General features: G+C 39.0%; 1 protein-coding gene across 3 annotated transcripts; it reads left to right on the forward strand.

The window, feature by feature from the left end:
* Positions 1-2,032: 2,032 nt before the first annotated feature.
* Positions 2,033-23,707, forward strand: MDM1 (Mdm1 nuclear protein). 3 transcript variants are annotated; one of them, XM_041411320.1, is made up of 16 exons: positions 2,033-2,205; positions 3,124-3,229; positions 4,387-4,739; positions 5,148-5,264; positions 7,011-7,154; positions 8,715-8,848; positions 10,966-11,065; positions 14,299-14,337; positions 14,703-14,878; positions 15,262-15,531; positions 16,305-16,316; positions 17,234-17,379; positions 17,500-17,600; positions 18,842-19,082; positions 20,124-20,192; positions 22,405-23,707. In XM_041411320.1, the coding sequence occupies exons 1-16, from the start codon at positions 2,050-2,052 to the stop codon at positions 22,509-22,511; spliced, it is 2,271 nt and encodes a 756-aa protein (XP_041267254.1). In that variant the 5' UTR covers positions 2,033-2,049; the 3' UTR covers positions 22,512-23,707. The 3 variants fall into 3 exon arrangements, with proteins under 3 accessions (XP_041267254.1, XP_041267255.1, XP_041267256.1); XM_041411321.1 differs by lacking the exon at positions 2,033-2,205 and adding an exon at positions 2,549-2,656; XM_041411322.1 differs by lacking the exons at positions 2,033-2,205; positions 16,305-16,316 and adding an exon at positions 2,582-2,656.
* The last annotated feature ends 3,849 nt before the right edge of the window (positions 23,708-27,556 follow it).

Raw genomic sequence — 27,556 nt, forward strand, 5'->3', positions numbered from 1 at the left:
AGCAAGCTGCGTCTAGCCTTCTTTGGCTGCAGGGAGGGCTGCTGATACATCATGCTCTGAGTTTTGGCAAGACACATCACCAGTGTCAAAACAAAAGGAAGATACTTCAGGTTACCAGCTCCCTAAGGGAAGGCTGCTTATATTACCTGAGCTTACAAGAAGCAAGAGAAACAGGTCATGGGAAGGTCTCTATTTAGTTAGATGTAATAGGTAGCTGTTCACAGGCTGAAGTGAAAGCTGCTCAAGTCTTGAAGTCAAGACTCAAGAGTGTGGGTGTCAAGAGATAAAAAAGGTCAATGATTAGGTCTGGACATATAGCAAAATCTGGTGAAGTTGATGGGAAAGCAAACATGGGTCAAAGATTACTCATTTTAAATTATACACATAAAAAATCAAAAGAATTTTTGTACATGGTTTAACAAAAGAAACTGCCTCTTTTGATTAATTTGAAGAACAAAAATAAGATAATTTAAATGTGGAGTAAGAATCAGCAAGGCAAATTAAAATACTTAAATTTGCTCTATAGGAAGTAAAGAAGGAAGATGGTCAACCTCTCAAGTGTTACAGAAATGCAAAGTGACTTGAACTCAAAACTACTTACATGTGTAATGAAGCACAAGCTTTAAATGCTTATTTCTTTAAACAACAGGATCCAATAAATTATATAGACCAGTTACTGAGGGATACACACTTACATCAGTCCCTGCAAGTTTATGTTCCAGAAAACTGGAAAAAATCCGTCCCTACTTTGCCAGACTGTGAGTTTGTGAATGCAGCACAACTTTTTCTACACAAAGATCCATGTTTTCATTATTCATTTATTTATTCAGCTCTCATATGGAAATACTGTTACTGGCCTAAGCATCTTAGCATTCTTACATCATATTGCCTTGAATACCTGCATGTTCAGCAATGAACCTGAAGTGGCTGGTATACATCAGCAGTGATGAAAAACATGAGGTAAAGACACTAGTAGCTCAATGGTTGACATATTTATTGAAGTGCTTCCCCCACGTAAGCTATTCCTAGCCCACAGCTATAAGATCTAAAATGCAATTTCAATCAGTGCATAAAGAGGGATGCGAATTCCATTGTTTCAGGATAATTTATTGTGTTTTATCTAAAAAAAATAAAAAGAGACATGAAGAAATACAAAAATCTGCATATCAGGATGCCGTGATGTCCTACTATGTTTCTGCACTAAAGAATCAATTTCATCTCCAAATTCAGACAGCCCCAAACCATTTATAAAAGCATTGTTGTGGTTTGGTAATTGAAAAACATCCTAAAAACATACGGAAATTATGTTTGGCCTGGTTTCCATACATATCAAAGAGGAAAGATTCCTGGCAAACCTGGAATATGTATTTTGAACATTATATTTTTGCCAGCTGGCTTTTCACATTCTGGAGCAAGTTTGCACACTACTTTAGGAAATGTACTGAACTAGACCTGATCGAAAATTATGAAATAAATCACTGCAATGACAAACTCAACAACTTTATATGGTGAACCTAGCGGTTTCAAGCGTAATCGGCAAGTAAATTATACCAAAATTGTTGTCTTGATCATGAAATTCATGAAGAAAGATGTGTGAAACTTGAAAACACTATCAATGCAGCACCTTCCTTCTGCTCCCCCGCTGCTGTTCACATGCAGAAGAACATTTTACTTCGCTCGCAAGCGTTTCATTACAGATCGGTGCTCTCCCCTGCCTCACACCGACAGTAACAAATTGTCGCCCACCAGTCATACACGGTCCCAGCGGACCGAGGCTCTGCTGGAGTGAGTGGGTCTGGCACTGACATCCCTCCTGGGCCTGGAGGGGCTTTGCAGAGGCAGGGGGAACAAGCCCTCGCCCAGGAGCAGAGCAGTTCTTTCCCCAGAAAGACGCCGGTGGCCCGGAGCACGGGGAGGCTCGGCAGCCACGGGCAACAGCGAGTGTACACACACCGCCCGGCCGTTCTCCGGCCGTGCGCCCACCTCAGCTCTTCTTTCCTTACCACCCTCTCCGTTCTTTGTAATGGGATACAGTCCAAACCAGTCAGGATGGAGATTAGCAGGGGGAAGGCAGTGAGGAAAGCGACCCCCGACGGAAGATGTGAACAAGAAGGTGGATTAGGATCTCCTGACCGGGTGGCGTGGTCGGCTGAGGTGGCGAAGGCGGACCGGCAGCTGACACGCCATCGCAGAGGCTCCAGAAGGGTAAGAAACTTGTTTTTTTCCTTTCCCGAAACGCTGTTTTTGTAGCAGCGTACAGCTGCATGCGTGCACACGTGATTTTTTTGTAACCAGGCGCCCAAGATCCCGCAGGCCTTGCGATGCATTAACACCGGGTGCCTCTCCCCGTTGTGCTTCCCCAGACACACAGCGCCGGCCGCACAGCACTGTTACCGGGCTCAGTCTTTTAACGTAGACAACACGGCAGCAACAACCCACAGCAGCACCGCTGCGAGCGCCGCCGGCTGCCAACACGGCCGCCAGGGCTGGGCCCGTGGGGAAGCGGCGCGGCCGGGCCCTCCCCAGCCCCCCTGGGCGGCCGCCGCCGCGCAGGCGCCCGGCGGGGCTCGGGGAGGCGGACGGGGCCGGGCCGGCGGCGGGCCTCGGGCCGAGGCAGCGCGGTGGTCGCGGCTGCACCATGCCCGTGCGGTTCAGGGTGAGCCGAACGGGAGCGGGGCCCGGCGGGCCGGGCACGGCCCCGGGCGCAGGGGGCGGCAGGAGCGGGGCCGCGGCCGGTCCTGGAGTAGCGGGGAAGGGAAGGCCCCTGCGCTGCGGCACCGGCCAGTAAATTCAGGAGTTCTGTCCTTCTGTCGGGTGACAGCGGGTCCAGGCTGTGTTTGTTCCTGAAACCATTCGGTTGAAGACATAAGATCCATGTTTTTTGTTTTGCTTTTTAAAAAATCTATATTATTTTTTAGTGCATGAAATGCTTCCACGTTTTCTCAGTAGTACTTTTTGTTCTCCGCCGGGGTGGGTTTGGAAGATGCAGAGCAACCTGCCGGCTTAGCTGATCCCGCAGAAGCGTGTTGGTGTTTTCCCTCTCTTTGGAGATCTCTTACCGGCAGGAGCAATGAAGCAGGATGTGCGCCGGTGGCTTGACAGACTCCTCTCTGTTTGTTGTAGGGACTGAGTGAATACAAGAGAAACTTCAAATGGAGAAGCCCTGAGTTTTCTAGCCCGTCCCAACAGAAGAAATCCTTGTGGGCAGGACTTCGGTCGGATCAGTTTGGTAAGTGCCCCTGGAAGCTGCCCCCCTGGTTGTAGCCAGGGCCCGGAAAGCTTTTCTGTGATGAGTGCATGGCCACAGTGAACTGGTGGTGTTTACAGTCTGTGCACTTTGTAATTAAATTAAAACTATAGTCTTGGTCATCATTTAGATAGAGTGTGATTTTGAACTCCATGTTCTTTATGGCTGCACTGAAACTTTCTTTTCAGTTAGTGCTATTTATATGATCCTTGGAAAAAAAAGTAGTTTCTGACACGCAGCATAAACTAAGACCCAAACATGAAACACAGGTGCAGTGTTAACTCACACAGGGTGTGTCGAGGGTGGGATTGGTTTATTTGTGATGTATGGAAATAGTAAATAAAATTCCATTTTTAAGGAGAGACTAACTTGGGGCAAAGTTTGATAGAGTAAAATTGTTATGAACTTAACAGGTACAGCTAACTGATAGAGAAGGTCAGCCACTACAGTGAAAACCTTGTGATACTGTAGTGTAGGATTTAAGGATTGTAGACATTATAATGACAGGGAAATGTGGGAATAGAAAGCAGGAGGAAGCGGAATAGCAGTTGGGTTGAAAGGCCTGTAGGGAGCTGAGGAAGAGGGGTAAGCTGAAGAGTGATGACAACTGCAGTGCTCTGAAAAAGAGTAGTAAAAAATAGTAATAGTAAAAATAGTTATTGTAGTGGTGCAAGACAGAGTAAAAAAAATTGGTGCACTTCACTGCAACTGCACTATGCAATCTGTGTAATTAGAGTACAGTGCAATGATAAGTGTTCTAAATTATGGCCTTGTAATTAAGAACTGACTACTGGCAATAGGGTTAACCACGTTCTTTTCACCGGCCCTGTTAGTTTTCTTGTTGTTCAGCTCCCAGAATCAATTTGCACAGGATTGTCCTATGGACATTTTTGCTTTATAGGATTTAATCCAACATGGTTCTGGAGCACCATGTTCCTGTCTGTTTAGTGGAAAGGAAAGTAATTTGTAGATAGGAAAGAACACAGAATTTCACAGCCATGCCCATAATTCATAGTCTGTCACTGCTCCAGGCTTTCTAGTAATCAGTTGTGTGATAAACTTTTAGTTTATTGTTGTTATAGAGTGATATTATGTCTTCAGTGGATGTTTCTGTTAAATCTAATATGGCTTTTTCTCAGGAATCACGAGAGAACCAAAATTCATTTCCAAGAGAAGGGTACCTTACCATAATCCACAGATTTCGAAGTCCCTTGAATGGCCAGCAGATTGTGATTTGAATGACCCGCTGGAGACTGAAGCTGCAGAGTTGCACACTGACCACAACAATGAGGATGGGAATGAGGAAAAACTTGAAACACCAGAGGGACCCAGACTCCCCCCAAAAGTTCAGTCACGTGTGGTAGATTCAGGTGGTGAAGTAGCTCTTGCTCTTGCAGAGAACAACATGAAGAAATCACCCTCAGAAGCTCCACCAAATCAAAATGAAGCATTTTCATCTCCAAAAAAGGAATCAGAAAAAATGCGTAATGGGGTAAGGGAATAGGCTTTTTTTTTAATTGACTAGTGTAAAAATTACTGACAGTAATTTCATACCTCTGCTCAGCCTGTCTTGTACTGTTTCTCTCTTTCCTTGGTTTTGTATTTTGATACTTTTGTATCTTCTTTGTTGGGAGAATAGTATGTTTCTTAATTCAATAGAATGTGCTCTTCCTTTGCATCTTTGGAATGTGTCATCCCTGCTGATTTCAATTAAAGAAGGATTTAGCCAATAATATATAGATTTTTGGGGTAGTTGACTATAATGAGAAAATGTACTTTTCATTCATTTTGTTCTTGAAACCAAAACCCAAGCCATTGTTTTGAAAGTGTGCATTGAAAGATGTTTAAGTTGCAAAATATTGCAGGAAAGAGAACAATCGTATTTTTTTTTCATTGTCAGTTTCACAGAGCCCTTCAGAGGAAAGCAGATGTAAATATCCCCAGAAATTCTGAATATCAAAGCCAATTTGTTTGGAAGAGTCCTCATGAAAAATCACCAATACTTGCAGCTGAACAGGTAACATTATAGAATCCAAAAAGCAAATTAATACTTTATTTTATGTATCAGCAAAGTTTTCCTTTCAAAAAGATTTCCTTTTTTTTTACTGTTTTGGTGGAGGAACGACAAACTTTAATGTTACATTTTTTTTTCTCTCTCACTATACAAAAGCGTAGCATAATTGGATTTGTTTCCATGTGATTCTTTATTGTGGTCAGGCCCAAGTGTTTGTTCTCCTTAGGCCTTAAATTTTTCTCTTTCTAACAGGGTCCTGTTCTTCTATTTGCATTAATTTATCTGTGTTGCCACAGTTTCTTATTCTCAATCTCCATCTCTGTGCACATACTAAGCCCTAAAGTTTGTCTGGTGTTTTATTCTTTCATGAGAACAGCTTATATTTAAAAATGGAGTTTTCTGATTTTAAGATACTGTTGTGACATTTTAATACATCTCATGAGCTTTTGGGCTTTGTAGGGTTGAAAATGCTGCTTTTTCTGGTGAGACCACAAAGAGTAACTGAGTGTGAGACTGCTTTGTGTTTTCAATTAACTGCTACTGGGATCTTAGGAGACTTAGGAGACTCAGTCTTTTGGTCATTCTCCAGTGTAAAGCAGGCACTTCTGGATTTGTCTTCTCTTTCTTCAGTAACATCTTTCAGAGGCAATAAATGTTGATAGCTAAGATAATCACTATCCTGTCTTTTTCTGTTGGAGTACGAACAGGTGGATTTACTGCAGGATGTGTTTCCCAGCAGCCCCTTATCCAATGAAAACTCACTGAAATACCTGATTGTACTATAGAGAAGCCAAAGGACCTTTTGAGGAAGAGGCAGTTTCCAGAAAGTCGCCTTATAGAAAAAGTCAAAGAGAATTCCATTTGATTCTGTGTGTAATCAGTTTGATAATTTCATTATTAGTGCTTGTGAGCATTGTGCTTTTTTTTCAGAAGATAGACTTTTTTTCACAGCTTACACAGAAGAAGAAGAAGAAACAGTGAGAATAAGTCCGTAGGCACTATACATGCGTGGATAATTAAAACCTAGGGAAAATTTAATCATAAAAATTATACATATTAACAAATTGTTATTGTTCAATATATGAGAATATACCTCAATATTGACAGTCACTTTTCCCTTGAAGAGATTCTGTGAAAGTATCAACGTTATCCAAGTTAGGCTATAATTCAGACCTAAATTCTCATAGTAAATCTATGGAAAATGTATGCTTCTCATGTATGGCACGCTTTCGAAATTTGGACCCCCATGACCACATATGAGGCAAATTCTCTACCTTGATTTATACTACTGTGTTAGTTGAAAAGAAGTGCATTTTAATTTGCCCAAGCTCTAAACATCCAGCTCTAAAATTAAGAGCAGTTTTCTGTTACTTATGAACAGGACATGTACTAAGGACTCATATGGAAGTTTTATGGCATGCCTTTAGAAAAACCGTGATCCTACATACAGCTCTGAAGGTGAACAAAAAAGAAAATAAACAAATAAACAAAACCTCTGATAGTAAATTTCAGTAAGAACAGTGTTTGATCACAGGTTTTACTGCGTCTGACTTGGTCACTTTTAAATGTATTTAAATTTTTCTTTAATTTCTCCTAGAAGTTCATTAGTCTACACATGCTGTATTTTTACAGATGACTGTCTCTCTGCTCATATATGAGTGTATTTGTGTGAATAAGTTAACAGCTTTTGAAAATTTAGCCGTAAGGTAAACAAATCACACTTTATTTTGTTTCCTTCCTCCCACTCAGCTGATTTGCAACACAAAGAAATCCATACCTCCGGTTAAACCTCCTGCCATTACTTCTGAAGCTGCATATGAGAGAAATTCCAAGGGGTCTTCTCCTGTTAAGAGTCCACAAGAGAGAGATGGTTCAGAAGAGAAAGAATTTCTGGTGTGTTAACAAGTCAATAATTCTCAGAAAGAAAAGCTTTAGTAGTAGTTGTGCAGTTTTGATCTATTCTGTATGGGGGTGGGTTTAGGTTGAAATTATTCAGTTTTGCTAGTGACACTGGACTCAGTAGTGGTTTTGCTATAAAAGACTGAAAATAATTCTGTACAGCTCTGCTCTTTGGAGGCTCTGTAGTGAGTCCTCTGTAGAGCATTTTTTTCAGTTTTAAGTTTCTGAGTTTTAAGTGATTTTTTTTTTTGTTGTTGTTGTTGTTGTTCCAAATTGACACTTGATTTTTAGTAGTTAGGATAGTTTCTGCAATCTAAATCTTTGATTTATACTGTGATTGGTACTAGTGTTGTATATTGTTGTGCAGTAGGGCTAAATGGGAGGTCTGGAACTTTTTGAGTGTCGTAAATCAGAGACAGTGAATTTTCTCCCCACAGTGGCAAGCAGTATCTCTGTATTCTTTCCATGTCACCTGACTTCCACTGGGCATACATCTTCCTTTTTTTGCCTTTCTGAGTCGGCTCCCTTAGGACCTGTTCCAAAAAGCTGTCATTCTGGTTTTTTAGGAATCTTCTGGCCTGGATCATGCCAGCTGTGTGATGCTCCCAGTTAATCTGAGTCTCCTCACCACCCATCTCTGTTGCTGATAGAACAGAAAGGGCCATTGTGAGACAAGATGTTCATTAGGACCACTGCTGAGCTAAAGGTGTACTTAACATGCAGTGCCTTGGCTTAAACTAAGCCATTGGTACTTCTGAGGGGATTGTTGGCTTGGAGGTTTTATCATCCAAAAAGTTAGATCTGCCCAGTTCTTTAGTCCCATCTGGGGAGGAGAAATTTTATGTCCCCTTTTCCCTCTTAGTAGATATGAAAAAAGCTTGAAAAATGTGAGGCTTTCAGGAAGATTTTTTCTGGATTTAATATTGGAATTTCAGGTCATTTTTTGAGAACAGCTAATAAATGAAGTAAGAGGAGTCATTAAAAGAGAATTTTTGTGAAAATGCCTGAAAACTTGTTTATACCAATACCTCGTCTCTGATGAATATATTGAAAAGGTTTTGGAGGATTTAGGTGGGCTTTTAAATTTTCCTTAAAATTGAATTTGAACAATATCTGTGAAGATCTCTAGCATAGTCAGAAGTCATGCATTGCATTTCTGAAAGAATGAAATAATCAGGAAAAAAATCTTTGGTGTAAAACCCAAGCAAATCAATCTAAACATTTATAAAACAAATATTATAAAATTTACCTTTTGAACTCAGGTTAGAATGTGTAGATACCGTATTATTTTATTTCTGTGTTTCATGCTGAATTAATTCTGTAAAGTGGTCAAAATGGATCATCTAGCTAGCAGAATGTTGCACTCAATCTTAACTTTGGTATTTTGCTAGTTTATTTTTATGTTAAAAAAGAATGTGGTGTTCTTGTTTATAATAAATATTCAAAACAGCTAACACAAAAATTAATTGTTTGCAAGTGCTTGATGTCAAAAGAAATATGAGGGTTTTCAGATTGTTAGCTAATGTGGTATTTTTAAAATTATCTTTGCCTTAGAGTAAGAGGGAAGAACCGTTTCAAAAACCAGCAGAAGATGCAACAAAACAAGGGAAATCAGAACAGAAACATCCTAAACAAAATAATATGCAACATATCAGTCCAAAGCCCCTCACTTTACATACAAGGCGTGGGTATGTATAAAATAGGAAAACCTAGACTAGTGAGTAGGGTACAGCAGCCCAGTATTTAGAATGATGGACTATGGACATCCTTCAACCACACCGTGCTCCAGTTGCAGGGACAAATGTTACTTGCAGTGCTGAGATTGAGCTGCTTGTGGGTACATCTAAACCTTATGTTAATTTCCATCCTCTTCTCTGGGCAGCAAAGTGGAAGCTTTGTAACCACTCCTGTTGAGCTGAACCTTGTGATGCAATAACAGTAGTAGTAATGAATACAACATGAACGAAATAGAATCAGTGCAGTGCTGCTGCTAAACTTTCAGCTGGTGCTTTGGAAGTGTTAGTCACCTTTCAAAGTACTTTATCTACTGTGCCTACTCCACACCTTAAAACTGTGGTGGTTGTACTTGATGTCTGCTCATTCTGGTCTGTAAAGCCTTGTGTGCCTGAGTAACAAAAGGAAACACATAAGGTAAAAGAAAGAAATCTGTCCTGTTTAGAGTAATCTGGCAATCATGGAAATGCAGTGAAATTTTATGTTACTGAGTGCTATCAAAGTATCTTTTTATTTCTGCCACATGGCTGACATTACAAGAATTGAACTCGTATTTCCATTTCATACATATCTGGGATATGTCGAGAGCAATAAAAGCCGACAAGTAGGCTTTAAAATGCATAGATTATTCCATCTCTCCTGTGTTTGTGCTTAATGTATGCCCCAGCAATTGGTTTCATTCTTTGTAGCAGTGTTAAGGCATTAGATTGTAGATGGGAGAGGAGACTTACCTGTCTAAATGTTTGATATTGGGAGTTGATTACAAAACGATCACCCAAAATTCTATGAAATAAAATTGGTTTATAGAAAAGTGAGTGGATACAGTATAGCTAAAACCTTTATTTGGGTTTCATACTCTTTGCAGTAGATTATAGTCAATTTTGCAATGAGTAATGTGCAAAATTCTTGATAATTTGCTGGGGCTCTTTTCATCTAAGGGCAAATTTCTGCCTCTTATGCCTTCAGTGTAATAGCACAAGACAAAATTCTCTTAAAAATCACTGGGCAAATAGCTGTCAAAATGTGCAAGTTCTCAGTATGCAGACAGGATTGTTACTTGTATGCAAGCTGTGTTGCAATGCATGGCCTGCTTTTGCAGCAGAATGACTGGCATCTAGGCTCAGCAGTATTATGGTTTTTTTTGTTAATTCATTGGTTTTGCAACCAAAAGTGAAGGATTTCTGTCAGTTTTAAAGAAAAGGACATATTGAGAGAAATTTTGAATATAAAGGGTTTTTTGACCTTCATATTTTTCTTTTTACAAGGTTCCTTTTATTCTCTGACTTCAGGCTTTTGTGACCTATTTCTGAAGAAGGATTGAAAAATAGGGCTTTTCCACCCTGTGCTGAATATATAAAATTAAGTTGGTAATGTTCTGAAGCATTATTAAATCCAAAAATTTCTTTAGATTTAAGCTGATACATCCACAGTTCAGTGCTTAAGGACTCGAAATGCTGCTTACTGCCTGCTATAGGTTACATGATGTTAGTTTTGCTGTGTTTGTATGTGTGTGGCAGAAAGGAAAAATGAACCTATCATTTCAAGTACTGAGGCCTTTTGAAGATCAAAGCCACTAGGACATAGATGAATTATACTGACCAGTGTTCTGGCAGTCAGATGTTTCCAGCAGCTCACCCCACCCATATGCAGAACTCCTTTAAATGGAGTTCATAGAAGGAAATGTCTCAGACACATTAATGCCAAACCATGCATTTTTACTTAAATGTACCTTCATCAGTGACTTAAATCAAGGTCCCACACTTTGCATTGAAGTAATTGAGGTTCATGTGTGTATTATGTTCTGGCTGTCAGGGCAAAAGCTTCTGGTGGAAGTGTTGCAAGAGAAAAACAGTAGGAGTAAGTACTTGAAGGACCGCCAACTGTGAATGAGTATTCTTCGCAGCTTTCCTAGTTGTGTTGGTTTGAGCTGTTGTTTGTGCATGTGGTTTTTGTGTCTCACTGGCATTTAGGTGCAAGTATATTTATGCTTGAGTAACTTTAAAGTGCTCTTAAAGAATATTTTGGATATCAAACTTTACTCTTTTTTTTCTCCTCATTCTTGATTTCTTAGGAAGATGAACACTGAATACAGGTCAAAATTTTTGTCTCCAGCCCAGTATTTCTACAAAGATGGAGTTTGGTCTCGTATTAAGAGTAAACCTCACAGCCAGGTGAGTATTCTTAGAAAATCTGAAGCCTGAGTATGCTTTGTAGTTTGATTTTTATATGCAAAAACTTTGAATTGTGTTATTTATAAGATACAGCTTTGAGATTGAGTGCTGATGACTCAAGCTCCCAAAGGTGAGTATGAAAAGACAATTAGATTCTGACAAGTCAGTATAATACATAGGGAAAAAAAAAGAGATTTTGAGACTAAAAAAGTTTATTAATGTGACCTCCAAAGTGAGGGAGGAGTTTTGTTTCCTGTACAATCAGGATCATTCAGAACAGAGTCTCTTGTGACGGGTAATGTTATTCTTGATGTTTAGCCCAGTTGTAACAAGCAGAAGTGTTCAAAATACAGGGCTGAGTGATAGGAGATTCCAAGGGAATAAAACCAAAAAGGACAGCACACATATGAGCCTAGGTTGGCTTTATAATCAGGCTCAGTTTGTAGCTTACCATGCATGAATCTATTCAAAGCAGTCCGCTGAATTCTGTCATACACAACATAAAATAGAGGATTTTTCTTGCAAGTTTCAGTCTGTGTATTTTGTTGTAGTTTATTCAGGAACTGCAATCCATATTATACTGTATATGAGGTCATTTGACAGAACTGTGAAAATGCTGAGTAGCTTCAAGACTACAACATTTCTTAGCATTATTAAGTGTGATTCCTGAGTTAGTCAAGGAAATCAAAACCATTAATAGTGTGCTAAAAAACTGCTAAAGCTAGCTCTGCAACTCTTGATTTCCTTGAATTGATGTAGTCTTCTCCCAGCTGATAGAGGGAGCCTTTGTGGGGCACCTGTGTGGTAAATACTTGGAAATGTGAATTTCCTCATCAGTTTGGACCATGGTGATGTGGAAGGTAGAACTGGAGGAAATGGTTCTAGGGTGCTGGGCTTTGAGAATATAGGTTCTCTATGAAAATAAGGTTCTCTGAGAATTGCAGGAGTAGTCTGGTGGCTTTCAGTTCTGTGTTTTCTTCCTAGATTTAAACTAGCAAGTAATTTTCCTTTTAGCAAAAAGAAAGAATTTCACAATCCATACAGAATCCACAATGAGAGATAGATCTCAATATTTAAAGTATATTAAAGTATGAGATGATTCATAATCAGAGTTTGTGTATGCATGCATGAGACAATCCATTCTTTGTAAACAGCCTCAAGAGGATGTTAGAGGACTGAAAAGAAGCAATATTTTAATTTTTGTATGCATTGATGTATGCATTAGATTTACTGTAACTAAGATTGCAAAATGTTATGAAATATTGCATGCAGCCTAAGTGGTATACTGAATGTTTCTGTAGAATATTATGTCATTTTTCTGGCATATAATACTTTAATTTGTTGATACTGCATCATGGAACATTCAAACCAACAAAGAGCAGTGCTCAGCTTCAAGAGCAATTGAGTGGTAGGCACCTAAAGGGTGGGCCTTGGGATATAGTGTGTTTGCAGCACAGCTGGGAGGAGTCACTTTTTGCAGGAAACTAGAAAGAAGTTACTTGGCACGTGGGTGACTTTCTGTCCAAAGCAGGCTTTCTGAAGTTCTGAGTCCAAACAGACAAATGCCATAATGGAATCCTGGTGTGACCTTAGCCATAGTGATTACTTGTACGCTGCTTCTCTGCAATTTATTATTAAGGGTGCTTTTCAGCAGTTGAACAAGAAAAAGTCTTTTCTAATTATGCTTTTGAAAAATTAATGTGGGGAATTCGTAATTGCAGTTGGACTCCCTAGGGCCTGTGTCCTGCTGAGTTGATGCTGCCTGCTGAGTTGCTGAAGGAGATGGTTGTCCTTTGTACTTCTTCACAATTCACAGGAGACTTAGTATTCTTCCTCCCCCTGTGGTACCCTGTTGCTCTGGATTTACATTCCTTCTGTTCTGGCTGTCATAATTAATTTTTTGTTCTTCTAGTTAAAGTGAGTAATCCAGTAAATCACTTGCACATCAAACTTCAAATTCTCATTTGAAAATGACGGGCATGTCTTTTTAATGGGTTATTCTTTGGAAGTTTAGTGGGTCAAATTGTGGGATGTTAGCTGGATATCCATCTGCTGCATCCAGTTACTTTTAGTGGGATTAGCTGAGTTTAGCCCACTAACTCTGTTCCTTGCAGGAGAAATGATGTGAAATCTATCCTGAAGGAAGAATAAAAAAGAAAAGCTATGAAAATGTGGTAGAGGAAATGTCAGTATTATTTTCCTGCCCTTTGACAAAATACTTATTTCCTGTGGACCATTTTTTAGTAAGTCAGAATTCACACGATATCACAAAATTGTTTTTAATAATTTAAGCATAAACTTCTTGATTTTGCTTTTTCTCCCTGCAATTTAATTGTGTTTGGGTGAAGGACACAAGACAGCAAGTGTTTAAATGGTCTTAACTGTAGAAATGGTGGTGTATAATGTTTGAAGGGGGGGGGGGGGTTATCACTTTTATTGTTTTGGAGTAAACCTGACACCTGAACAATTTTGTATCTCATTCTTGCAGTTTCTGATAATCTAGAAGGAATAATTTTGATACTATGTCTTGCATACAATAGCACCCAGAGTTCTTGTATTAATCTTAACTTTTCACTAATGTTTATGAGGCTAGAGACAATTGTAGTGTTTGCAGCATACAGATTCAGTATTACACATAGATCTGCTAATTTGAATTTATCATAAGATAGGGGGGAGGGTTTATTTTGTAGGAAAGGGGGGGGGGGGGGGGTTATCACTTTTATTGTTTTGGAGTAAACCTGACACCTGAACAATTTTGTATCTCATTCTTGCAGTTTCTGATAGTCTAGAAGGAATAATTTTGATACTATGTCTTGCATACAATAGCACCCAGAGTTCTTGTATTAATCTTAACTTTTCACTAATGTTTATGAGGCTAGAGACAATTGTAGTGTTTGCAGCATACAGATTCAGTATTACACATAGATCTGCTAATTTGAATTTATCATAAGATAGTGCGGAATGTATTTTTGAGTGTTGATGTTTAGAAATCTAAATTAATTTCCTCAAGCTTGGCAAAAAACTGGTGGAATGCTAGTGCTGCCTGTACTTGTTAGAGAGCTATTTTTATTGAATCTCAGGGAGGCAGCGTAGAGCTATGTTGGCAGGTTTTTAGTATTTAGCTTCTTACTTAGACTGAAGTAAAGTTACAAAGGTGATAATAACAATATCACTCTTGAGTGTTGAGAGGAAAAATAAGAAATGTAAAAATAACTCTGTATTCTTCTCTTTAGGCATCTCAAAACACCCTAAATTCCATGTGGTATATGGAGGTTGGTTGCATCCAAGTTCCTCTTTCAGTGTTTGGAGCACTGTTTCTGAGCGCTGATGGAAAAACTAGAATCCAGCACTAAACTTATTCATAGTTACTGCATAAATTTTTGTGCTCATGGAATGGATAATTGCCAATTTTGCTTTGGCTTCATGGCTCAAACATGCTTACTGAATATATTATATTTGCTTTCCTCTTCTTACATGTACTGTGGCATGCAATGCAATGTTTGTGCTGTGGCTGGCCCTGTATTATGTATTATAACTTGCTTTTCTCTTCTAGCTGCCAGTAGCTAATGCAAATATTTATAGTAGCCTAATAGTGAAGTTTAAACAGCTGTGAAACATACGAAACCTTGATGTGTAGGTGAGAGAGCTTCGAGAAAGAGCAAAGGCTTACAGGCAACGAGTAGAGGGAACGCACTTCTCCCGATACCATTTCAATCAGATCTTGTCTGATAATAACAGTCTTTGGGATGTGTCCTCAACTTCCAGTTCAGAAGAAGGAATCAGCAACAACATCAGAGCACTAGATCTTGCTGGGTAAGGTCGTCATTCCTGCCTGTTATTCTGCAGCTATGAAAGTGAGCAAAATGCTGAATATAGGCTTGTATGGAAATAGTTGTTTTTTGAGCACTACTCATAATCTAATTTGCTGTTTAAATTGAGAATACAGCCCTAATTTGCGTTGCATTTTTGGAAATGGTAATGCAGAAAGAGTCTTCATAAAATCTTGTTTGTAAATGGGACATGCTTAAGCATCAGATAAAACTGCAGTGGCAATTTAACCATTCATCATGTCAACCATACTAGTTTTTAATGTCTGATCTGTTCTTCTTGCACAGAACTGGATGAATGTGTTCTGTATAGACACATGTATATTGTGCAAATCAGTAATACAAAATGCTCTGTTCTTTCTTGCCCAGTGTTTCTGAAAAAGAGGCTGAAGTGCTACAGCAACCTGACTCCAGAGAGCAGGCTTATCAGGACAGCACAAAGAAGGACACGTCAGATGCTTTAACTGTTCCAGTCAAAAGACGTTTAGTTTGGGATGAACAAGAAGGTACTGAAGAAAGGGAAGATCAACAATCAACAGAAGAGAAAGAGGAAGAAAAATCAGATGAGCAGGCTGCAGTCGTGGCCCAGCAATTAGATGAAAACAATAAGGATACTAAAGAAGATAAGAAAACTGAAGGGTAAAACTGAATGTTTTTTTGATGTATATATACATGTGTGTGTATATATATATACACATTTGTAGGTTAAATAGTTTTTGTATATAAGAAAGTGTAAATTGGTGTGATAGTACTCTTCTCTTTTAAACAGTATGATAAGGGATGAGAAGGTTTAAGATGCTGAGCTGGTTGACGGAAGTGGACCTATCATTAAAAACAATGGATTTCTAATTTGAAAGACAGAAGTTTGTAGACTCATGAATGATTCTAATGTTTTTCTCCAAAACTATGAAATACGCAGTATGGGCCTCTTAGAACAGACTGTTCATTACACCGCAGCCAAGTTTAGTGAAAATTAAAGCTCACGCTTTGTTTCAAGTTGACCGTGTAGGATTTGATTGATAGGACAGGATACATGGTAATACTAAGGCATCTATTTTTCTTAAAATATTTCATGGACAAAGATTAAGGACTTAGGAGAAAAAAATAACTGATATCCAGTAATCACCAGTGATTATGTTGCTAAGCACGGGTGAGAAAAATGTGGATGGGTGTAGACAAATATTGGGAGATCAGCTCAGTATGTGCATAGTATAGTATTTGACATTTCAGAAATTCAAATTGTATCTAGTTTCAGAAGTCTTTGGCTTTTTACTGTGCAAGTTTTGCATACCTTTTTTTGTAGAACAGTATTTTAGTTTCATAGACATTTAATTCTGAATAGCTTTGACCCTTGTAACCATGTCAGCTACACATTTTATATTCCTCATTTTATTTTATCTTTGGTGTTGCAGCACTTATCAAAGGTAAGAAATTGTAATTGTCTCCATTTGGAGTAATACCATGTATTCAAGTTAAAAAAAAATTGAGATGTGAGACTCGAACAGATATTAAATGCAGGCTTTCAAAACCATCATCTAGAATCCTAAGTTTCTATTTAATTCTAGAGATAATCTAGTTCATAAATGTCTCTGATTGACATTGTCAATTTTCTGTCATCTTGCAGTGGGGTTCTGTGTGTTCTGGGGTGTGCACTGGACTCAGCCATGCAGAGAAGCTTAATTCTTACATGTTACACCTTCTTGAGAGCTAGAAATGAGGAATTCTTTGCCTAGCTGTGTCTATCATGTACTGGTAGAATCAGGTTCTCCACATTGTGGATATGCTGCCACTTCCTTTTGAAATGCACCTGGAGGCAGAGGACTGAAGTGGTAGTGCTGGTGTATATTATATATACATATGTAATGTATGATATATATATTTACATCATATTATGATGTGTATGTAATAACCTAGGGGCTACAGCCATTACAGAAATCTGGGATATTTGGCTTCAGTTCTACCACATTGACTGAAGAATGTCAAACCCACACTCCCACCTCTAAGGCAGCAACCATGTTCAAAGTTTTTCTGGATTCAAAGTTTTCATGCCCTCCTGTTGAGCCTCTGTATTGTGCAGCAGTATGCTCAGGATTTTTCAGAACAAAGGGAGTCTGGATTTATAGCTTGAGACTGTTCAAAATACAGAAATTGAGGCTTAAGGGCTGGAGTCCAGAACTCCCCTTGGCAAGCAAATGTTTTAGTTATAGGCTGTTGGGGTGTTAAGGCCTTAACTGTCTTGCCTTAGGCTTCATTGTAGGAATGGGTTGGAAACAAAGTTTGAGTGCAAGACTCCAGAGTCCTTCCTTAGCTAATCCTTTAATCATCACTAATTTTTTTTCAGTGAGAATGCCTTGGTATTGAACACTTCTGCAGCTGTGTCAGATTCTTCTGTATCCTCAAGGAGAGGCAGCAAGCACCCTACTCTAAAGCTGAGAGCTCTTGCAGGAACCCCAAGGACTCATCATGATCGCACTACCCCAGCTGTTGGTAAAAACACTTATAAATGCAAAGCAGAATTTCAAGAACTAAAGAAAAAATACATAATTGAATTAATTTATTAGGTTATTTAATGTAATAAGGCATTTTTAATCTTTTCCCATACAATAGGAGGTACTGTTCTAGCATCTGCTGCTAAGTTCAAATCTTCATCTTCACCTCAGAGAAGGCAACACTTAGCAACAGACCCCATGAAAAAAGAGTCCTTCCAGGTGAGCCAGAAAACAGACTTACCATGATGAATTTTAGGAATGCTCTTTTAAAGTAATGAAATCATTTTCTTGAGTTGTTAGTTGCTGTCTTAAAATTGTCAGTATCTGTGACTAAAAAAGGCATGTCTGAATACTTAGATTTTTTTGGGTGTCAAACAAAGGAGTTGGGACTACTGGAGTGAAATTAGATGTGGTTCATTTTGGCCTCTTTGGCTAAATGCACAGGATCCATTTACAGAACAATAAAAAGGTTGCCAGTAGAATTTCCCCTTAATGTTGTTGTAGCCATGGACATATATCACTGAAGGGGTGTTGGGGGCAGACAAAGGTAATACAGAGACTCTGTCATCAGAAGGCATGAAAAGGCACTTTATTATTAGAAATCTACAGTTCTTGTAGAAACAATGGTCGATCTTAGACTTGATTGCCTTTTGGGAATCTTCTCTCACCTATTGGTCAACAAGGGACAACTCCTTCTTGTAAACATCTTTGACAAACAGAGATTGCCTGCCAGGTGCAGAGATTGAGATAGTAATTGTTTCAATTCTTTCTCTGAGCTTTCTCACAGCTTCTCACAGCTTCCCAGGAAAATCCTGGGAGAGCTATGTCTCTCTGTTCAGAAGATAAGTGGTTACTACAGACATAGGGCAGAACTCCAGATGCTTGAGTTGGAAGAAATTCAAGAGGGAGAGGTTGGGTGCTTATGTAAAAGATAGGCTAATGTGCCATAATAGTTTTCACTTTTCCTTTACTTTTGTGCTGCTTTTACTTTCTTGCAGCTTTGGTTGTTACTAAAAGAAAAATAGAAACATTTAGGAGTTGTTATCCTCAAAATTTTGATAGTTTTTTTGTCAAGTTCTCCTTGTGCTGCTTTCTACAAAGTGAGCTACCATTTAACTGCATACACCCTCTGTAATAAGTTCTGTAATAGAAGCAGACACAATTGCATGAGTTGGTTATGTTGTTTTAAAATCTGAAAAATCACAGTTTTAGAAAATAAGCTCTTGATTTGACCTGATTAGATTACTTGCAGTGCATGTTAAATACTTTTTATTAGGAACAGATTTTCTTTACACTCACAAGCTTGGAATACTTTTTGTTTTAGTACTTGCATGAGAAGTATAAAAGTGTAAAGTCAACATTTGCTGCATATGTGAGGGTCTGTACTTGGAGGCAGTATGTGCGATGTTGTGGTTTTGTGCTTTTTTTGATCCTTTTTTTTCTTTCTATTATGTTTGTAGCCTGATGGGAAAATGGAAGCCACTTCACTCTTTAACTCTGTACCTGCTGGGCTGGGAACTGTGGATCCTCTGCCACTTAGGCAGGACCAGTGGCCTCTTTACAGGGCTGCTGATGAGCAAGTTCCTCTTGCTTCAGCCCATCAAGAGCAGTCCAAGTCAGCAAAAAGCTGCTCTGTGCCTTGCTGGAGTCCCTCTCATCGTATTCAAGGGACTCTCAAGGATCCAGAATTCCAGCATAATGGTGAGTTTTGTGTATTAAGTCTGTCTTAGAGTGAGCAGGATGTAAATGACTACTGTGCAGTGCTTAGGCAAAGAGATGCTGAGCTTGCTGCCTTACAGTATTTACAAAGAACGTGCTGCTTATAAACAATTAGTCTTGCTGAGCAAATGTGCACAACATCCACCTTAGTTTCAGATTCCACTGATATCACTATACTACAGTGATCAGCTTGTTGTCTGATTTTGCTTTATTAATTTCAATAAATACTACTTATCAGAATAAGTTAGTTCAGCATGAAGAGCTCTAAATTTTAATATTTAAGCTGCAACTGGATGGTGTGACGCTCTACCAGCTGCAATTGCTAACTGTAGTGTGTAAGTGGGACCTTTATGATGTAGTATTTTTTTGAAAGGGTTGTGGATTTCTGAGATGTAAGCTGCTTAAAATTATTTCTGCAGGATAAGGAATCTATAAAACTGTCTCTAGGAGGTTTATTGGATATTGAGAAAACCTTTTCTTGACTGAGGAGGGATTTGTACTGAAGCATTTCAGAAGTTTTTAACAATGTTTAAGGGTATTAGGGATGTAAATTTGATAAAGAAAAGACTCCTTGTCTCCTTAGTCTCCATTCCAGTAAGATTTTCCATAGCCGCTTCAGGTCCCACAATTCTCGGTCCTTTGATTACAGAGATTAGCTGAAAAGTAGTATTTCCATTCTAGAGCAGAACAGGCAGTTTTCAGGTTAAGCAGGAAGGTGAAATGCAGAGAATTTCCTCAGAAAGGTTAGAATTTGTGCTGGTTTCTAGTTCTGTACCTTCAGTGCAGTTCATTAAGTGACTTGTAGCATGTTCCAAAGAGTGGTGTCTTCAGAAGAATGCAGTGGAGCAAGATTGTTTTACCTCATCTTAGGGTAAAGGAGTCTGGTAGAATTTTCAGGTGGGCTATTTATAAGACTCTTGTTTTGGAAATAATTACAGCATTTTTACATGTTCTAAAATTAAATATTATCCTTGGTCTATTTCAAAATTATTCAAAACTGTGCCTTTTGACTTTTTGTCCTAGGGAATCTTGGCAATCCAAAAGCGAGAACTTTCCAATTGCCCCTTCGGGAAAGAAACCGTAATGATGAAGGTATTTCTTGTCCCAAAGTATTATTGTAATTCGTGTATGTAAATAAAATTTAACGAAATAATTTTTAACTTTTGCATGAATTTGAGATGTTTCTGAACACAGTAAGTAATACTGGTTTATGTGTTTGCCTGAATAGCTGCAGTGTATTTTTGTCAAAATAATTTGAACATGTTCAACCTAGTAATCTGAAGCAGGAGTATGAAGGTTTAGGGTAATATGAATAAACCATTAAATGTGGCTGAAAATTAACAGACCATTGTGGCTCTCGGTATGGTTACCGTAGGTTGGTTAGTTCCATACCTTTAAATTGTTTCCTGCCCACACATTTTTAAGCCTTTGTGTTGATAGCAGCCAAAGGAAACTGCAACACAGCCCAAATTGCAGCTGGAGTACTTCGGTCAACTTTAAAGGTACCACAAACTTCAGGATAAAGGTTTTCCATCTGAGACTTTAGCCCCAGATGTGCAATATAAAATGATCCCTCTGACTTTAATTTTCCCACCTGTCCTCTGCTCAGTGTATTAGGGGTGCTTATGGCATGCTGCTATTCTGATTGCTGTTTTGAGCTTTTTTTAAAATGTTTATTTTAAAGTTAATCTACGAGAGCAGCCATTGCACAGCTGCATCTTCTTGGCCTTTTTGTGGGCAGACACAAATAAACTCTTTCAGTAGCATGAGTCAACCAAAGGCACTGTATCTGCCATACACTTTTTCTTAGTGTGGTGTCTGAGGTTGAGCCTGGTGTGGTGCTGTGCTAGTTGCAATCACCTGTGTTTGGTTCAGCTCAGAGTATGGCAGAGCAGGTTTATATCTGAATCTGATTGCAGTTTATTTATAGTTATACCACCAAAAGCTTATTTTTGTACCCCTTGGCGCTTCTTTGCTCCTTGGGTTTTAACCAAGGTTCAGGCTGATTCTCTGTTTTACTCATTGCAGTTGGCTGCAAAATATGTGGGTGGTGCAGATGGCTCAGCCAAGCTTCTGTGCAACTGCATAAAACATGCAAAATCCTGTAGTACTCTGCAGCTTGCTGCACACAGATTGCTGCCCACAGATTAAATGCTGTAGCTGCTATTTCTTTTCTGTTTTTCCCTGTGAGCTGAATGGTAATGTATGAACTTGCAGAAACAGGTGAAATGTGCCAGCTCACAGATACTTTGTATCCCCATATTTGTTCAGGTACAAACCTGGGAGTTAATCCAATGACATGTCAGTTTGCAGAAGTGCAGTTCGCAGTTTTCTCATACGTGGGGATATAGTTGTTATACATAGTGTGTGATCCTGTTACAGGCTGTTAGGTTGACTGTATTTTAAGAATTTAGAAACTCTGCTGAAAAGTTAATTCAAACACTGACAGAATATTGGTGCTGTTTGGATTGAGTTGAGGAATATTTTCCTGGATTTTTTTTTTTTTTTTGTTGGTGAGGGGTCTGGTAGCTAGTGATACAGTTCTTTCTAATCCGTTGCAGGAGAATGCATGTAATTAAGGTAATTTTTCATAGAGAGCATCTTGACAGAACTGTAGCAACATTTTAATAATGCTCTTGAAGAATTATAATGTGCTTTATCAGGCAAGCAACATCAAGACTGATCAGTTTTAGGGGTTTTACTGTGTGTGAAATAGACCCTGTATTCAAAAGGAAGACCTTTCAAAAGTATATTTCTAAAGCCTGCTTCTTCTTGTCTTTGTGTTAAGCTTCAGTTTTCCTCAGAAGACACGTTCCTTTTAGTAGCTTTTGGCACACTAGCTGGATTTGGCACAGAAGGGCTCTTCTTGGCAACATAGGTTCTGATATTTTAGTCATATTATTCTAAGGCTGTCTACTTTGCTTGAAGCAGTGGATTGCTTTCAAGAATATGTCCTTACCAGAGTCTAATCTATATACATTTCGGTGGCAGAGGAACAATTCCTGAGGTCTTCTGACACAGAGGAGTAAAGATCAAGGTGATTTGGAGAGTTGGGCAATTCCCAGGTGGACACAGGAGTCTCATTCTGGAGTTTCTCATAACTCTTAAACTTAACTAGCATACTAGAGGCTTATGAGGCTCTTCTCTAGCATGTCAGTTGCCAAGTAATTGAATTGAAGTGTATTGTGGTACTATTTTAGCATCCATTGTGAAAGAGGGCATAAAAATATTCCAAAAGTGTCAGCTGTGTTTGAATATGTATTTAATCTTCCTATTTACTTTTTCCCTCTTGCTTTCCCCACAGATGACAGGTTGTCTCAGATTTCTGCTCGCTCGGCAGCATCTAGTTCTCTAGCATCTCAGATACTGGAACGAGCTCAGAAGAGAAAGGATTTCTGGAGCAAGGCGTAGTCTCTCCTGCTGTTGTATAGAAACTGTTCTGTAAAATGATGTATTTTGTGTAGCTTGTAGTGTACATTTTAAAAATTTGTGGTTGTAGCTTTCATACAGCATCCTTTCACTTACCATTGATATGGCCCAAGTCTTAGGACTTGCCATCCCAGTTGAAAATTAAGTATTTAAACTGATGATGTTGAAAATTAATGTTCTTTATATGAGAGTTAGGTCTTAGTTTGCTATGTTACAACAGCCTTGTGAGGCTTTACTTTTTTTACCGTGCCATGCCACCTTTTGACACTGAGATAATTATTTTTTTATGGAACCTGTGTGTGACTTTTCAAGGTATTTGCTGCAGTTGTGCAGTATGACCTGGAACAGTATTCAGGGGCAATACCATCGTTCACCAAATATCTCAGTTGCTTTATTTTATCAAGTTATCTTAAGGGCAGCTGTGGTATATGTGTTTATGTTACTGTATGAATTGTCAGCATAACACAGTGCTGTAACAAAGAGTTACTTTTACTACTTACTGCTTTTAACCTTTTACCAAAAAATTCCAATTTCTTAATGACACTAACATAGAGTGTCATTAAGTGTAGAACAAACAGGAGTTTAAGAAAAGCGAAGCATGATGGTTTATTCATTGTCCACAGGTTTTTGGCCAGGATGACTGTCAGAGTTCGGAGTCTACAGTACTGTAGTTAGTCAGCTATACTGATATGAATGCTTGTCTTGCAGAGTAAGACCCATGTTAGTGTTAATTTCATCTTCTCTAGAAAAAGCAAATTCAGCCACTTTAACCAGTGGTGTTCCCCATCTCCAGTTCAAGCTCAGGTATTTAGGACTAGTGATATCTTTAAGTAAACTCAAAACGATGGTTTTTTTCTTGACTTTTATATTTAATTGCCTCTTATCTTAATTTCCTGTTTTGGGGAGACTGATAGCATTATGATTGTTACAATGAAAAGTGTTTGTGATTTACACTGACAGCTCATTTTATCCAGGTGATGCAGACAAGTTAAAATGAAGTAGAGGAAATAGGTGGCTAGCAAGCAGTTTAGCTCCCTGTGTGGCTTCAAGTTTTAATACTATTTAGTATGGAAATTTTGTACAAGAAAAGTTGAAATTTGTACACACTTGATTGCATTTTGATTTTGTATGTAATTATGTATGCATATTACTGAAAATAAAAATGGTTGTTTGCTTTGTTTCTATTTATGTTATGCTGGATAATTTGGCAGAGCCTATTACATTGGCGCTTCTCTGTTTAGTTCTCTGCTTCACCTGTTCAGCTCAAATATCTGTAGTCTTAAGAAAGACAAGATGTTACCTCAGAGCTGATCTTCAGAAAGACTAATTTGTTGACACTAGATATGTTGACACAGAAATTACACCTGACTACAGGTATTTTAAATGGTGACTCGAAGCAGATGGGTGCTACATAGGCTGGAAAGGCTGAAATGCCCAAAGGGTCAGTCTCCAACAAATGATTTAAAGAGTGAGTGAATTAGTGCTGTCCAGTACTGATGATGTTAGAAAAGGATGTTCGCTTCTTTCACAAATTGTATGTTACAGTGGCTTCCTACCAGCTGAGTTGTTTGAAACAAATCAAGGTATTTTATTTATCTCAAGGGCTTCTAGGATTGTTCTGTGGTGTGCACTTAATGTGTAAGTTATAATTGGTCATAAAATTTCTACTGAAAGGGAAAATGTGCAACAGCATTCGTAAAAATTTCAATTTTTCCTCTAAAATGATAATTTTATAGTGGAAAACTTAATGGCTAAAAGGGGAAATATTTTTCTTCAGGATGGTAGGTTACTGTCGTGTGATTGCATTGATTTTGCAGTACCTATCTATATTATTCATATCAACGTGTTCTTGTTTTCCTGGCCAAGAGCTCTCATCATCCGTTATTTCTCTGTGATACCTGTAAATTGACTTTTATGAACTGTGTCCTCTTTGTTTTTCTCTGTTTGCCTAGTTTTCCTGGCTATCTGATGGCTCTGTCAGGAGTTTTTGTGCGCGTCTGATTTTGAGGCCTGTAAGTGGTAGATACTATAACAACATATGTGCCAGTTCTGCTTACAGTGTTGTCTGTACTGGTACAGGTGAGTGTGGTACACCTGAGGTAGCTCATAGATTGTTAGATGTGTGCAGTATGGTACATGTGTATTGATTTCTGCCAGGGGGAGAATAGGTATGGTAAAGGAGGGAGACATTTTTGTTGCGTAGGGGTACACACCAATTTAGATGTTAGAATGAAAGTTCATGGTGTCTCATACATCACTGGACATTATTTCCCATCTAAACAACTTTTAGTATTTGCCTGAAATGTTCTAATTGAATTACATTTGGACAGAGGTTTTCAAAGGAAAGTGTAGACAAAATACCTGGTTTTGAGTTATGCTAGTGTGAAACTTTGGAATTGTGTTCTGTAGTCTTCAAAGCAGATGTAAAATTCTTTATGCCTGTTCTCTGCTATTGTTTATCTTATTCAAGAGGAATTTTTGTTTTTCTAAATATTTCAAACCAGCCTTCAAACATATTTCCTGTTGTGCTTTCAAGCAAGCTGAAAGCGGAAAAAATTTTCAAGAGTGCACCCTTTATTAATAATTACAAGTGTGTGCTGTGCACTGAATGTGTATAGTTTTCTGTCAAGGAATCTTTAGAAAAATAAGGAGGAAGGTAGTTGCCAATAGGAGATGTATCTCAGGAATAAACAACCTTGTGAGCTTGTCAACTCAAGGTCAAGATTTACAAAACCAGCACAGTAATAACTGACCCAGTCAGTAAGTGTTGAATGCCTTCAGCTGTTGTTCCCAACTTGTCACCAGCTGGTCAGGGAGGTGAGTTGCAGACTACTCATTGTAGTCTGCAACTTCCTTGTGAGGGGAAGAGGAGGGGCAGACCCTGATCTCTTCAATATGGTGCCCAGTGACATGACCCAAGGGAATGGCCTAAGGATGTGTCGGGAGGTTTAGGTTGGATATTATAAAAAGGTTCTTCACTCAGAGAGTGGTTGGGTACTGGAACAGGCTCTCCAGGGCAGTGGTCACTGCACCAAACCTGTCTATGAGTTCAAGAAGCATTTGGACAATGCTCTCAGGCATGTGGAGTGACTCTTGGGAATGGTGCTGTGCAGGGCCAGGAGTTGGACTTGGTGATCCTTGTGGGTCCCTTCCAACTCAGCTTACTCTCTCATTCTCTAACTGGTTTTGCGTATACAGTATGAATTTAGTCACAAGGCCACTCAGTAAGTAGTCTTCTAGGGATACTTTAATCACTATGAGTATGTTATATAGGGGTTTTTCAGCCTTTTTGGATTAATACATCCACATCTACTGAATTGCTGATGGATTCCTGTAGGGTAACAACCTTCTGAAAACAAGTTTGGCTTCACCAATGTCAGGTAGCTGGAGTTCTCTGCACCCAAGGGCCACAGCTCAAAACCCAGTGTGTGTTGCAGTAAGGTGAAAGGAAATGAAATTATTTACTAGCCACCAGCTTTCTTCTTCACTCAAAAATTCTTGGAGCCCAGGTACTAATACGTTCTCCTTATCTGACTTCTGGTGTCATTGTTCTCTGGTAGATAACAGTGGAAGAAAAAGGGATTTCCAAATCCATAATACTCAATGAGCAAATCTGTAGTACTTGGAGATGGCTTCTTTGACCAATTTACTGTGTGCTTATTTGCATGATGCCTTATTGATTCATTCCATCTTCCTGTTCTGCAAGGCTGAGCTGACACCTAATGTTCTGGTGTCACAGCAATTCTTTAACCATGTGGTAAAATTTGTCAGCAAAGAGCCCCGTCACTATTCAATGCAAGTGGAAGTTTTGCTGTGACCTACTTGACCAATTTTTACTGAAGCCTGAAGAAAAATGGTTTCTTTACCTAGATGCACACAATTGTGTGATAAAAAAAACAAACCAAACAGTTATTTTAATTGTCAGTAGCCTAAAATGAATGTCCCGATTCTAGCAATTATCCAGACCTTTGCAGACTGGAGCCTGGGGAAGACAGAATAGCATGGTGGAGCTGTAGTTAACTTTTAGGTGTGCAGTCATTTCTTCGGTTTTTTTTGTGCACTGGAACCCAGCGGGAAAGTATTAATCACAATAGCACTCATCACACCAAAAGCGAAACCTGAAGAACAATCAGTGGATGGTAGGTAAGAAGAGAACTCCAGTTTAATGGAAATCCAAGTTTGGGTTTGCTTTTCGATTCAATTTTTCTATTGTGTTGGGCATCTGGAGTTCCATGTAGAAATGTGAATGAACTTTCTAAATATACTAGTATTTCCTGCAGTTCATCTTTGTGGGATATAAGCTGACCTTGTGAGGTTTCTCTTTCGCAGGCTGTGTCCTAGAGAAGCTTGTGGAGTGACTGAGGAAGCCTGAACTTGGCATGTCAAATGTGCCGTGCCTGGGAAACTGAAGGATAGCACTTGGTGTTCCTAGGTGGTGCCAAGTTAGGGCTGAGGACTGAGAACTGCACCAGCTTGGTGTGAAGACTGACTTTTCCTTTGGGAAAGCAGGCGAGGCCTGGTTTACATACAGCTTTCACAGCTTCTGTTGCATTCGTGGGCTCTGTTAAAAGTGTAAGAGCAAGAGCACTCATTTGCCAAGAGCTTGCTCTTTGCAGGGAGAGTTGGGTGGTACAGCCGGGGCAGCAGATCCTGCTTAGTATTGATGGTTCTTCAGTGGAGGGCGCAAAGAACAGCTCAAGCTTCTTACTCCCCACTTTCTTATGAGGTCATTATAATGTTTTCTAGTAAAGCATGTCAGCTTGTAAATGTGACTGACATTACATTTATGGCAGGTAACCTTATGCCAAGGTAAGTAAGGTAAACCTGTAAAGGTTTCAAGTGGACCTCAGAGTTTTTCCTTTTAACTGTGTTTAAATCTGATATACACATATACTCTCTGTGTATGTATACATATGTGTGTGTGTGCTGGAACAGAATTATTTTTTTCCATAGTAGCTAGTATGGGGATCTGTTTTGAAATTGTGCTGAAGATGATGATAAAGAAAACACAGAGGTGTTTTCTTTAT

This window comes from Onychostruthus taczanowskii, unplaced genomic scaffold, assembly GCF_017590055.1.
Source record: "Onychostruthus taczanowskii isolate IOZ18803 unplaced genomic scaffold, ASM1759005v1 scaffold35, whole genome shotgun sequence".
NCBI classification, from domain to species: Eukaryota; Metazoa; Chordata; class Aves; order Passeriformes; family Passeridae; genus Onychostruthus; species Onychostruthus taczanowskii.

What these genes read in the sequence shown, in the direction of transcription:
- MDM1 (XM_041411320.1), top strand. Translation starts at nt 2,050, where the DNA reads ATGGAGATTAGCAGGGGGAAGGCAGTGAGGAAAGCGACCCCCGACGGA. An exon ending in CAATACTTGCAGCTGAACAG is followed by an intron (nt 5,265 to 7,010) that starts GTAACATTATAG and finishes CCTCCCACTCAG; the next exon opens with CTGATTTGCAACACAAAGAA. An exon ending in ATTCCATGTGGTATATGGAG is followed by an intron (nt 14,338 to 14,702) that starts GTTGGTTGCATC and finishes CTTGATGTGTAG; the next exon opens with GTGAGAGAGCTTCGAGAAAG.